Source organism: Ursus americanus, chromosome 13 (assembly GCF_024610735.1).
Source record: "Ursus americanus isolate L20-20 chromosome 13, mUrsAme1.1.p, whole genome shotgun sequence".
Classification (NCBI taxonomy): Eukaryota; Metazoa; Chordata; class Mammalia; order Carnivora; family Ursidae; genus Ursus; species Ursus americanus.
The window spans coordinates 60,912,268-60,925,786 of NC_142139.1; the positions used below are offsets into that span (position 1 = coordinate 60,912,268).

At 38.1% G+C, this 13,519-nt stretch overlaps 1 protein-coding gene across 1 annotated transcript; it reads left to right on the top strand.

Moving 5' to 3' along the window:
- The first annotated feature begins 4,027 nt into the window (after positions 1-4,027).
- Positions 4,028-6,316, top strand: LOC123793554 (disintegrin and metalloproteinase domain-containing protein 20-like). The gene has a single exon (XM_087866414.1). It carries the CDS (start codon positions 4,028-4,030, stop codon positions 6,314-6,316), a length of 2,289 nt encoding a protein of 762 aa, XP_087722540.1.
- The last annotated feature ends 7,203 nt before the right edge of the window (positions 6,317-13,519 follow it).

The window sequence follows — 13,519 nt, forward strand, 5'->3', positions numbered from 1 at the left end:
TGAGTAAAACTTGTACAAAGATTAAATACATAGTCTGTTATAAAAAGAAAGGCAACCAGTTAATTACGTTGACCAAACAACACCTTTAATCTTATTCTTCTAATTAGGGTGCCTGCAGGCTGATAGGGATACCCTCCAGCAGGGTACTCCCAGAAGCTTGTGGGAAGAGTTCCTGCTGAAGTCCTGAATCCACAGTAGAAACTGTGTTCCTTTCATGATCTTTGAAATTATTGTCTGTTTTCTTTCCTTTCTTTGTCTGCCCCCAGTCATGGAGGTACATTCTTAGAAATCAGGGTCTGCTGAAAAGAAACAGGTTTCTCCAGTTTTGACCCCACAGGTAGATTAACCTGACAGTCACCCACTGCTTTCCAACTACTGCTTGGGGAGGTCACCTCTTTCCACCATCTCTGTGAGAAACATCTCACACTGACAGAGAGGTTAGTACTGTGCAGTGCCACTGGGGAGAGGGACAGCTTTAGTAGAGTTCCTCTCTGTCTACTGCTTCCAAACTCATTTTTATTCTGCTCCAATGGCAATGCTGAAATCTCCACTATGGCAGGCTGGACTTTTTTAATAAATTTTCTCTCACCTGTGTGTTTCTGTCCAGGCAGCACATTCCAGGTTTTTTCCTTGACCAAAGCAAGTGGAGGTAAGACAGGTTTGCTAACTCTCTTGGATCCATTCTTACTAAGGTCTTGTTTGTTTCTTTTCTGATGCACAGATGAGCAAAGGTTCTCTTGGATTCCTCCCAGGTGCTGAGGTCCTCTTCTTTAATGTATGGATGTCTAACTCACTGTTTAAAAAATGGGAGAGGGGGGATAAATGAGGAACATCTATGACACCATGTTGCTGACATCACCACCTGTATTATATTTAATTCATCTCTCTCTTCTTTTAAATTCTGTTTTGCCTTTTCTTGCTAGCAATACTCCCTAATAGATGAAGCACTTTATTTGTAGATATGAAATATCTCTGAGTTATTCATTAGCCTAATAGAGAAAGTTACAGATGGTTACTGATGTTTTAATACTTGTAAAATGATTTAAATAGGGTCAAACTTCTTTCTGGAACCTGAGGTGATTCAAGTATTCCATAATATGGTTCATTGCTGAGAAAATAATCTGGGGCCAGGGCAGCAGTATGAACAAAAATAGTGATGGTCAAGTGCTTCTACTGTATGCAGGGAGCACACAAGATAGGGATAAAAAATACAGTCATATTTATTCACATTGAAGAGTAATTAAGAGACGAAGCTTGATGGAGACGATGGAACCTGAGTAGAGGAACATTTATCCGGTTGCCATGGTCTTTAGAATTGAGAAAGTCTTGTTGCTAAGCAGTTAAATCTAGAACACAATCAAATGAGAGATGAAAGGGAGGGGACTGTTATTTCTTTGTTATGTAAAGTTTCAGATCAAAGTCTGTACATGAAGAGGAAGTTTGTACTACCTCTGTCTATGATAGGGCTATGTTAGAAAAGATAGTGGGAACCATTAATTCTACTGCTGGTAAGTCTTTCAAGAATTTAGCTGTAAAGGAGAGAAGCAATAGTATTTGTGCATACATGAATACACACACATACACAGTACATGATTCTTTGCCATTTTTTTCATCTTAAGGAAGATCTGTGACCTGGATTATGTCTTATTCTGGTCTATTTTTCTTGGTTGGATGAACAAAATTGTGTTTTTAATGGGTCGTTATTCGTAGCTTGGGAAAAACTGATAGGCTATAAATGGGAGTGAGAGGGGAGGTAGTAATTAGGGTAGATAGATTGATTAATTTGATGAAGCCCTGGGAGAGGAAAAAAACAAATTATAAAAGATGATGTATGACTTCTAAGTTTCTGTACTATTACGGCACTCTACCACATTATTAATGAAAATGGTTATTAAGAAAGGAATTAAGTTATGAATAAGAATAAGAGTTGTGGTTAACTGTTTAATATGTAAGAGTCAGGACAATGGAGGTTGATAAGAGTTAGGAGTAGGGTTATGGTTAGGGTTACAGTTAGAGTTTGATAATTACATACAGGTGATACTAAGATACAATGCTTAGCCGTAGGTCAATGGCTAAATGTTGAAAATGAGGCCACCTAAAATAAACTAGGTGTTCTATGGGTTTTCCACATGCCCAGTAAACCCAAAATATGGGTAAAATTATTGGTGGATAATATCCTAGTAAATCAGACACCTAATTTCTTGAGGTTTGTGTAGCATTGATTTGGGTATTGGAATATGAGTAAGAAAGCAAGCTAAATAGTTACCTAATGAGATGCTACCAGTTTAGTGGTTTGGAAGTAGCTTTGGTAATCAGTGCAAATTGGGACCAATCATCTGTTCTGTATGCCATATAGGAATACTGAGAATGGAAATCTTTCTTTCTGCCTGGCTTTGAATTGTTGACTGTTACGTTTAGCAAAGTGAAGTAGGAATAAGGAGCTTTCCCTGAAAAAGTGAGAGTATAGAGATCTTTGTTTTTCATGAAAGGAAGATTCCATACATAACACAGAGATTCTGCAGAAAAGAGGTCAAGGGGGTCGCCTGGGTGGCACAGTGGTTGAGCGTCTGCCTTCGGCTCAGGGTGTGATCCCGGCGTTCTAGGATCGAGCCCCACATCAGGCTCCTCCGCTATGAGCCTGCTTCTTCCTCTCCCACTCCCCCTGCTGTGTTCCCTTTCTCGCTGGCTGTCTCTATCTCTGTCGAATAAATAAATAAAATCTTAAAAAAAAGAAAGAAAGAAAAGAGGTCAAGGAATGTAGAATCAAGATTTTTTTTAAAAAGATTAAGCATAAATGGGTATAAGGACTAGGAGATATAGGTCCCTAATCATGCATCTTTTATTTTGATGTTACCTACTATGGGAGGTGGTTTGATCAGTTTACATTAGATCCCTCATAGCTGACTTACTTTCCTGGTTTTCCAACTAGAGCAAGAGTTCTTAGTGTCATTACTTCAAGTATTCATATTACTTTAATGATCTCATAAAGACTGTGATATTCTCACTAGATAATAAAAATAAGCAATGTATACATAAAGTATTGAAATTTTTTAAATTTCTAATGTGTAGCTTTGCCCCAAGCACTCTGTCCAAATTTAAGACCATTAGTACCTCCAGACCATTAGTATCTCATGACATACATGTTCATGTAGATTTCTTGAACGTGTCACACCATTATCTTGCTTCTATTTTTCATACAAAATATGTATATGTATTTTTGTTTGAAGTAAATACACTTTACTGCTAAGCCCAGGAACAAGTCACCTTGCAATCTTTTAAATTCAGGCTTTGATGCCAATGTTTGTGAAGACAATTGATGCTTTGGTCCTTGCAGTTTTATAGGCTTAGATGAAAAGAGGAATGCAGGAAGGAGATAGGATAATTAATAATTTGTCCCATGGAAGCATATATTACAGACAATGAGAAAAAATAATAATATATGTGACTAATCTTTATATCTTCCCTGAATAATGTATACAACTAAATAATTTGTCATTTGAAAGTGAAAGGAAGATCTATATAGTGATATTCATACCCAGTCCATATATATAAATTGAGACTGCTACATTAAAACGTGATAGGTGTTCATGCTTCCATTAATACCCTTTTATTTTATATATTTACTATGAAAATGTTGATACACATTTATATATTTATAGAACAGTATAATGAATCAATAGGTTCTGCAAGTGTCAACCTATGGCCAATCACCATTGTTTTGTACACCCAGTCTCACTCTGCCTTACCATTATTTAAGAGAAAATGCAATGCAGTATACTGAGTCATGAGCCAAACACTAACCCATTTTAACCCATAGCCTTCTCTTCATCCTTCACCTTGACTTGCTTATATCTCCCACTCCGTCTCTGCCCTTCTATTTTTTTCTTTTAGTGCTGCTGCTCTGATGGTGTGACTGCTAGAAGACAGATTTTTAAATATCAGCACTTTCTTTATCAGCATACATCCAGCTCAGAAGGAGGAGACAGAACAGTAATGCTTCCTGACCTGCTCTGGTTTACTCTCACCAATGGCTGAATATGGTGGCTCCACAATGGCTGTGGGTGAGGTCCTGGTACACGTGAGGATCACCGTCCCCATTCTCTGGCTCAGGGTGTTTCTGCTCCTTTCTGGGTGGTCCCATGTTGGACACTGCTATCACCATGGTCCCCCAGAAGTGGTGATTCCTTCGAGGATAACAGGCACTGGCATGCTCAAGAAGCCTCCAGGCTGGATCTCTTACTGCCTAAATTTTGGAGGCCAGAGACATGTTTTCCACATGAAGGTCAAGAAGCTTTTGCTGTCCAAAAACTTCCCAGTGTTCACATACACAGACCAGGGTGCTCTTCTTGAAGACCAGCCATTTATCCGGAAAGATTGCTATTATCATGGTTATGTGGAGGGGGATCCGGATTCCCTGGTTTCTCTGAGTACCTGTTTTGGAAACTTTCAAGGAATATTACAGATAAATCACATTGTTTATGAAATTTTGCCCAAAAGGCTTTCTACCACATTTGAACATCTGGTATTTAAGGTGTACGATGAGGAGAAAAAATTCCCACCCGTGAGGTGTGGATTGACAGATGAAAAAATATCACAACAAATGAAGTTTCAAGAGAACAATAGTTCCACTTTGCGAAGTGGATATGAAGGGCTGTGGAGGCAAAAGAGATTTGTTGAAATGGCAGTGGTGGTCGACTATAATCGATACGCTTATCACGAATATAATGTCACAACTGTGGAACTGCAAGTGGTTACTACCATGAGCCACGTAAATACCTTCTATCAACCACTAAATATTGATGTGAGTTTAGTTGGAATGGAGGTCTGGAATAAAGGAAACCCTGTTGAAATAAAGAACATGGATGTACTCTTGGATTTATTTTGTGCCTGGAAGGAAAAAGGCTTTAATGCCCGTATGCCGCATGATGCTGCACATGTTTTTGTAAAAAGAGAATATGGTATATTTGGCATATCTTATGTTGGATCAATATGTACATATAATACTAATTGTGCAGTGGATGCTTTCACAAGTGACGATTTGGGTTTTTTTGCATTTGTTGTGTCACATGAGCTCGGTCATTCTCTGGGTATGAGGCATGATGAGGAAACATGTAAATGTGCAGACAGTGTGTGCATAATGCACGCAGCACAGTCTCAGGCGACTAAATTCAGCAACTGCAGTTATGCTCAATATTGGCACACCTCTGCAGGATCAAGATGTATCTTCCACCCACCCACTCCAGAGAGAGCCTTCAAGTTTACACGCTGTGGAAATGGTGTGGTTGAAGAAGGAGAAGAGTGTGACTGTGGCTCCTTAAATTTGTGTACAAAAGATTCATGCTGTCAGTTAGACTGTACCCTGAGTCCTGGGGCTACTTGTGCTTTTGGGCTTTGTTGCAAAGACTGCAAGGTCATGCCATCAGGTGAGGTATGTAGAGAACAGGCAAACGAGTGCGATCTTCCCGAGTGGTGCGATGGGACATCCTATCAATGCCCAGAAGATGTGTATGTGCAAGATGGAGTCGAATGCTCAGGTGGTGGCTACTGCTATGAAAAGAGATGCAATATCCGTGACGAACTGTGCAGCAAACTTTTTGGCCCAGATGCCAAAAGTGCGAGTCAGATTTGCTACAGTACAGTGAATATCCGAGGGGACCGTTTCGGTAACTGTGGTCTCAAGAACAATCAATTTATTAAATGTAATACCTCAGACACCCTGTGTGGGAGGGTGCAGTGTAAAGATGTGGCAAAGATCCCCACTCTGAGAGATCATTCTACTCTGCACTGGCTTCACCTCAATGATAGCATCTGTTGGGGTATAGACTTCCATTATGGGATGCCCTTGCCTGATCTCGGTCAAGTGAAAGATGGTACAGAGTGTGGTAAAGAACATATCTGTGTCCAAAGGAAGTGTATCCCTTTGGCATATTTGAAAACGAACTGTTCGCCCGAGACCTGCAATACAAATGGGGTCTGCAACAATAGACATCACTGCCATTGCAGCGATGAGTGGAAGCCCCCTGACTGCCGGGTGAAAGGCAATGGAGGTAGTGTTGATAGTGGCCCACCCCCAATAAGAATCGAGACTGAGGTACCACAGAAGAAACAGCAAAAGAAGACTTACCAGCTGTTATTTTGGTTGGTTCCTTCTTCAGTTTTACTATGTTGTATGTTAATTTTGTTTTTTATGAGAAGGAAAAAAAAGGTTAAGAAAGAAGAGCAGAATGTTTCACCTGCACCCAATGAACAGCAGAATGAGCCACCGGAACCTAATCAAGAAGTGAGTGATCCACCTGCACCTGAGAATGAAAACTAAAAAGTTATGATTTCCAAAAAGAAACCCAATCCCAGATGAATTTGCCCATTTGTTAAGTTTTAGTCCCCCGGCAGGAAAAATGTTACAGCTTGTACCACAGATCGCTGACAGAAAATCCCTGAGATTTCTTTTTTTATCATTTGGGATCATAAACACTAGTCATTGAACAATAAACAAAATATACTAATTCTCAGCACATTTCTCTTTTCCATTATTTTAGGCAATTTTGATAATTATTTTTTATGGAATTATTCTGTATTTCCTGAGCAATGGCAGTGCCCTCAGAGGATGTGTGTGTGTGGGGGGGGGTGTTTAATTGCTGTCTGACAATTCCAAATATCCTTCCCCTTTGTAATCTGCTTTCATACACAGGGAATAGAAAACTACAAATCACATTTCTCCTTCATGAGTCCTCCATTTTTAGCTACCACAAATAGTGGAAACCAGAGGGAAACTGGACATGGGAAATGTCTTGAACATTGTTCATGTCCAAGTTGCCTCACTGACTCTCACCCTGGCAAAGGCAGTGACTTACAATCTTTATATTACCACATACAGATATAAATGTAGATATAGATAAGGACAGAATGATATGATATATATGATATATGAGATATATGTACATATATCTATAATATATATGCATATACATTATTTTCTGGTAATTCTCAGAACCAGCAGTACTGTCAGCTTCAGAGATCCTGGCACACCAACAAGTGTCTTACCCTTGCAGTTCTAGATCCCAGGCCTTGGAGTCCTCCACCAAATCCCTGAGCTGCAGTACCACGTTGGCCAACCCTCTCCCCAGAGTCCTAGATCCATGGGACCTACTCCAAAAGTGTGGGTCCCAAGAAGCACACGTCTTTCCTTTAATCTGCAGTCTTCAGTGCAATAGCTGCACTTCCTGTTAGGAAAGCATGGCTTCTCAGGGAGGGCTTTGCTTGTTGTGACTGAATTCTGACTGATAGAGTACTTATCTTGGAATAACAGAGAACACAGGAGGAAGTCTGTCATCAAAAGCTTTTGAATTTTCCACACCACTGCCTTTACCATCTTGGGGACATATTTTATACTCTGGTATAATTACTTCAAAATCTCAAAAGAGAGGAAAATGGTACTTGCCACTCAACCCTTGGTAACTTCACTCATAAAATAAGACAAAGAAGATATTTACAATTCCATGTAGGATAGCTAAGTCTTGGCAGACCATGTGTCCTCTGCAAGGAAAAAAAAAACTAGGAAAAAAACTAGAAAAACCCAAATTTATATTAACCCATGTTTTAAGAACATCAGAGAGCCAAGGAAGTAATATGGAATAGGTGAACTGAAATCTCAGGCAGGGTAAAACAATTCTAAAAAGCACTGAATCTTGCCGGCCAGTTTAGCCTCTGAGTATTTGCTGATGCCAGATATGACTTGAGTCTTAGGCTTGGCCCAGGTGCAGGACCTCTGCTGAGGGAAAGAGAAATCCCCAGTGTCTTAGGTACTACACAGAGTTAGATAGACTCTAAACATTAATATCAAGGGCTCTAATTCACCAGCAGATTTCCCCAAGTCACAAGAGCTTAATCTGAGAGCTCCATGAGATGCTGGTGAGTTCCTCTTGGAAATTTCTCAAAGACGTCAATCCCCAAAATCATGTTATATTTTGAACACAAGACGTAGTAAAAGGAGGCTTGCCTCAAACACATGATCTCTCTCCCCATAATACACTTATCTGATTTTGAAGTTGCAAGTGGCAAGAGGTACAGGCTGGGTTGTGAACTTCTCGGCGATAGAGCCCAACCATCCATAAGCTGGCAGAGCTACGAAAACAGAGTCACATAAACTCACAATTGAAAGCCCAGCAAGCCCATGCCTGAACAACATAAGGAAAGGAGAATTAGCCCAAGCTTTACTAAAAGCCACTCACCTTTGACCTGGCACAAGCTATGATTAGATATAGGTGATCAGCTCCTCAGCCTATCTTCCTAACAGAGGAAAGAGAGAAAACTCCAGAATCACCTAGAGCTGCTATGGTTGTCTTATACACAATTCCTGCACACAGTAAAAATTACCATACATGCTAAGAATCACAATTCATGACTTATTTTTTTAATATTCTTTTTTTTAAGATTTTATTTATTTGTTTGAGAGTGAGAGAACACAAGCAGGGGGAGGGAGAAGCAGGCTCCCCACTGAGCAAGGAGCCAGATGCAGGGCTCGATACCAGGACTCTGGGATCATGACTTGAGCCAAAGGCAAAAGTTTAACTGACTGAGCCACCCAGGCGTCCCTCATGACTTATTATTAAGAGAAGTAAAAAAGGAACACAGAAAAGAGGGAGGAGCTATAAGTACGACCCAAGTAGTGGAGCAAGAGTACATTAAAAAAAACTCAACTATGATTATACATTTAAAATGGAAGAAGAATATGCAAAATATAAGAACAAATGTAGACTATGCTCAGTATGTTAGAATCTATACAAAAATTTCAGGTGGATATTGTAGAACTAAAAAGTAAAATACATAATAGATAATTCAATGAATGGTTTGAACAGTAGTTTGGGCATAGCAGATTACAAAATTACTCATCTGGAAAGGTCAGTGGAAAAATCCTCACACTGCTGTACACAGAAAAATGAAAGCAAAATAAAGATTAAGAAACAAATTTAAGAATTTTATAACTTTTTAGAGATTGCCTAATCATAGGTAAGGAAAGATAAGAGGAAAAAATCAAGTTTTAGTAAATATTTTTTAGCCTTTGTATGTGTGCTATTATAAATATTGCTTATCTGAACACTGTAGGCATGAGTTTGACAGGAAATCTAACTGCGCTATCTTTATCTTCATGAAATTGCAAGTACTTCATTATTAAATAGCAAAATGTAGGTTTAGCTCTAAGAAGGTTTTAAATAGTCAAGAGCTTTCAAACATTTAGGATTTTTTCTTAAAGTTCATCTCTGAAATTTTGAAAAGGATTTCACATTACTAATTTATTTTCTATATTTTATTCTCACATCCTAATTATACATTTTTACTCATTTTATTTTAACTCCAGTATAGTTACCATATAGTGTTACATTAGTTTCAGGTGTACAATATAGTGATTCAGCTATCTCATACATCACCAGGTGCTCATCACTACAACTGCACTCTTAATCTCCATCACTATTCACCCATCCCACCACCCACCTCCCCTCTGCTAACACCAACAGTGTGCTCTCAAAAGTTGAGTCTGAATAATGATACACTTTTTTCAAACTTCTTTAACTCAATTGCTATGAATCATCACATGAGAAGAATCACTGGACCCTAGTTTTTAAAAGAAATAGACAAAATTTTTCCTATATTACTCATACCATTTTCACTTTCCCACTAATAATGATTGAAAGTTCTGGTGACTCCACATTTTTGTTAATATTTGTAAATTGTACCCATTCTGTTTTATTTTCTTGGCAGTGACTTTGTGTAGTGAGAAATTTTTATTTTTGATGAGCCTTATTTATCAATTTTTCACATTTTCTTTTCTGTAGTCTATGAAATCGTCATGTGCTTCCATCATGAAGATATCTTCCTATGTTTTCTCCAAAACTTTCATGAGTTTTGTTTTTCACTCAGGTCTAAAGCCTATCTCAATTGTCTTTAGTATGTTATACAGTAGAATTTAAGGTTCACTTTTTTCTATAGAGATATATGCCATCTCTTTAAAAGACAGTCATTTCTTCCATTTTTTGTTATTGAAAAATGAATGACCATATAAATATTGTCCTATTTCCAGAGTCATTATGTTGTTCATTGACCTAGCTGTTGAACATTATACCAGTACTACCGTGTCTTGATTACTGAAGCACTGCAGCAAGTTTGAAAACAGGTAGTGTTACTATAGCAAAGTTTTACTTTGCAAAGATTGCTGTAGATATTGTAGATACTTTGAAATTCCGTATAAATTTTAAAATCAGCCTATCACTCACCCTACCACACACACACACAGCCTGATAGAATTGTGATGAGGCTTGCATTGAATCTGTACCTCAATTTGGGAAGAATGTTTATCTCAGAAATAATGAGTCTTTATATCCATGAACATGATATAGATCTTCACTTCTCTAGTTCTTTTTAAAGATATTTCAGTAATACCGTATGGTTCCCAAGAGAGAGGTGTTGCATATAGTTCATGAACTATCTATGGTGTTTTTATATTGTGCATACAATTGTGCATGTAATTAATGTTCTAACTGGTGCTAGTATAAGAATATAATTCACTTTGTAAATTTACATAATGCCCTTTCACTGACTAAAAATATGTTTTACTTTAAGTGTGTGTGTTTTAAGGAACCCTTGGGCTTTCCTGTGAAACACCCATGTTATCTGTTAATCAATAATGTTTGACTTTTTGTTTTAAATATGCAATATGATCTTGGAACTTCTTGTAATGCCAGAACATGAGGAAGTTCCTAAAAGACAGCATGGTGGTATGTCAAAGGGACACAGGAACTAACCCAAAGTCCTCTCAAAGGTCAAACCTGAACATATTGTACATTTACAACATATTGTAAAATAAACGTCAGCCCATACTGATACAAATGAATGAATGAAGAGAGAAGTAAATGGGGGAGAAGAGAACAGTTTTCAAAGCAGAAGAATTCCAAATACTCTGTGTCAACACTCTGTCCTCAACTCCCACCCCTTAACTGTGAGCTACATAGAGTGACTTCTTTCTAAGTAATTCAGTATGGACATGGAGTAAGGGAATGACATTACACTGAGCAACCTGAAGAAGACTATCTGTGCCACAAGATGATTGCTAACATCACACAGATAAGTCATTTTGATGGCATGAACCTTCGAGATGATGGATGAAAAATGTTACTTTATCTGTGTTGCCTTCCTCTCCAACATCCATAACCCCTGTTTCACCATCAAAAAGAGATCCCTAAATTAAGGGGCCTTTTGCAAAACACCTGAGCAGGATTCTTGAAAAATGTAAGGCCATTAAAATAAGGAAAGTCTGAGAAAGACTCATAGCCAAGAGGAGCCTAAGGAGGTATGGCAACTAAAAACAATATCGTACTCAGGACAACAACAACAAAAAAGAACATTGGATACAAATAAAAGAAATTTGTAAGAAGTATGGACATTAGTTAATAATAATGTGTAAACATTTTCTCAATATTTATGACAAAGGTGTGATGGTAATGTAAGAATTAACAATAAAAACAATAAAACTGGGTACAGGATTTGATTTACCAAAACTCTCTGAAGTATTTACAGAACAGTTTTGTACACCTGCAATAACAAAAAGGACCTAAGGGTGTCTTGGTGGCTCAGTCGATTAAGTGTCTGTGTTCAGCTCAGGTCATGATCTCAGGGTCCTGAGATCAAGCTCAGCATTGAGCTCCCTTCTCAGCAGGGAGTCTGCTTATCCCTCTCCCTCTGGCCCTCATCCCCACTCTCTCTCCCCTCTCTCTCTTGCTCTGCTCTCTCTCTCTCTGAAATAAATAAAATCTTAAAAAAGGACCTAAATTCATAAATAAATAAGTATGTAAACAAAATTTACCTGCTTAAGATGATATAAACATAGGGAGTCAGACCACTATTTTATATTTTATAATTTTGCACTCATGACTGCCTTGGGAAGAAAATAACTGTTAGTCTTTATTTATCTCATAGTACTACATAGGTTCAGAAACTATCTTTCCTTTTAAGTTTATTTTTCCATACTATCCTTATATGATTGTTTCATTCTGCTATGCTAGTTTTGTAAAATAAGGTATATGGTGTCAGCTATTATATATTAACTTGAAGTATCTGCATTGAATTTGGATTTTTATTAAGATTTATTTACTTATCTGAGGGGTAAGGGGCAGAGGGAGAGGGAGAGTGAATCTCTAGAAGACTCCCCACCTAGCGTGGAGCCCGACCAGGGCCTCCATCTCCACCCTGAGACCATGACTTTAGTCAAAATCAAGATTTGGACACTTAACCAACTGAACCACCCAGGCACCCCTGGATTTTTTTTAATCCTTGAATATTTGGAGACCTGTCTATAAGCTTACTGGGGCTGCTGGTTTTGGTGTGGGTAGACTTTACACTAATAATCCAATTCCTTTATATACTATAACTTGTTCAGTGTTCAAAATTGATTTCTGTGTTTGCCACATTTTCAAAAAAGTCCACTCAACATTCAAAATTTACTCATGTTAAGTTTCCATATTATTTTTAACATTGTATTAGTCTCCCTTGGATCTGTTGTCTTATCTTCATTTTTTGATCTGTAGTTTTTCATCTTTGTCTTTCATTTTTCCCTAATATCTCCAAAGACTTTCATACTATAAAAGCCATTAATTCTTAACAGTACCTATTAGAAGGTGGGAAAGGATAAACTGTCCTCCCAAATGAGAAGGCACTTTGAGACCACAACACAAAGCAGATGAGTCCATACAGTTTATGCAGAGTTTTATTCAGGATAACTGACTGACAGAGAGGACCAGCTGGGTGGCAATACAGAGTAGCACAGCTATTCTCTGCAATGTCTGGACCTTAGTCCACAGATTTTATAGAGCAAGGGGACAGCAGAAGGCATTGTAATGAGATCAAAGGGTTCACATGCACTTAATTGATAGCTGACCTTTAATTAGATCTTGGGGCACCATCTATGAGTCAGGAAGGTAAGAAACTGTGTTATCTTTAACAAATTTATGGAGGGCCAGAGCAAGCCTTTCCTGATCACAGCCTAGGCAAGCATTTTTTAAGGGGTGTGTGTGTGTGTGTGTGTGTGTGTGTGTGTATAATGTTCCATGATATATAGATATATATAAAAATCTCCAAGGGGCCTGGAACATGTAGCCCCAAGAGAGGACAAGAACAAGATGGAGGGCCAAAGATGAAGTCAGTATGGTTAACACTCCTACAGCACCTTAATTCATGCCCTTTTCTGTGTTTGTGTATCTTCAGTGGTTTATTTTCTAATTTCTTGGTTATATACTTAGCTTTTTAATATTTACTGCTTTTTCTGATGTAATATATAACCCAGTGATCTAAACTAAACTCTATCATTTCTCAGCTATCATTTTGTTATGCATACCCATTGATATACATTTTATATGATTTTTTAATACTTATGTGTAGACTACTTCTAAGATGATCTGGAAAATAGGGATTTCACAATAGTATGAATGTACCAATTTATCCTAAGAAATCAGTGTTCTAGTAGTCAAAGGAA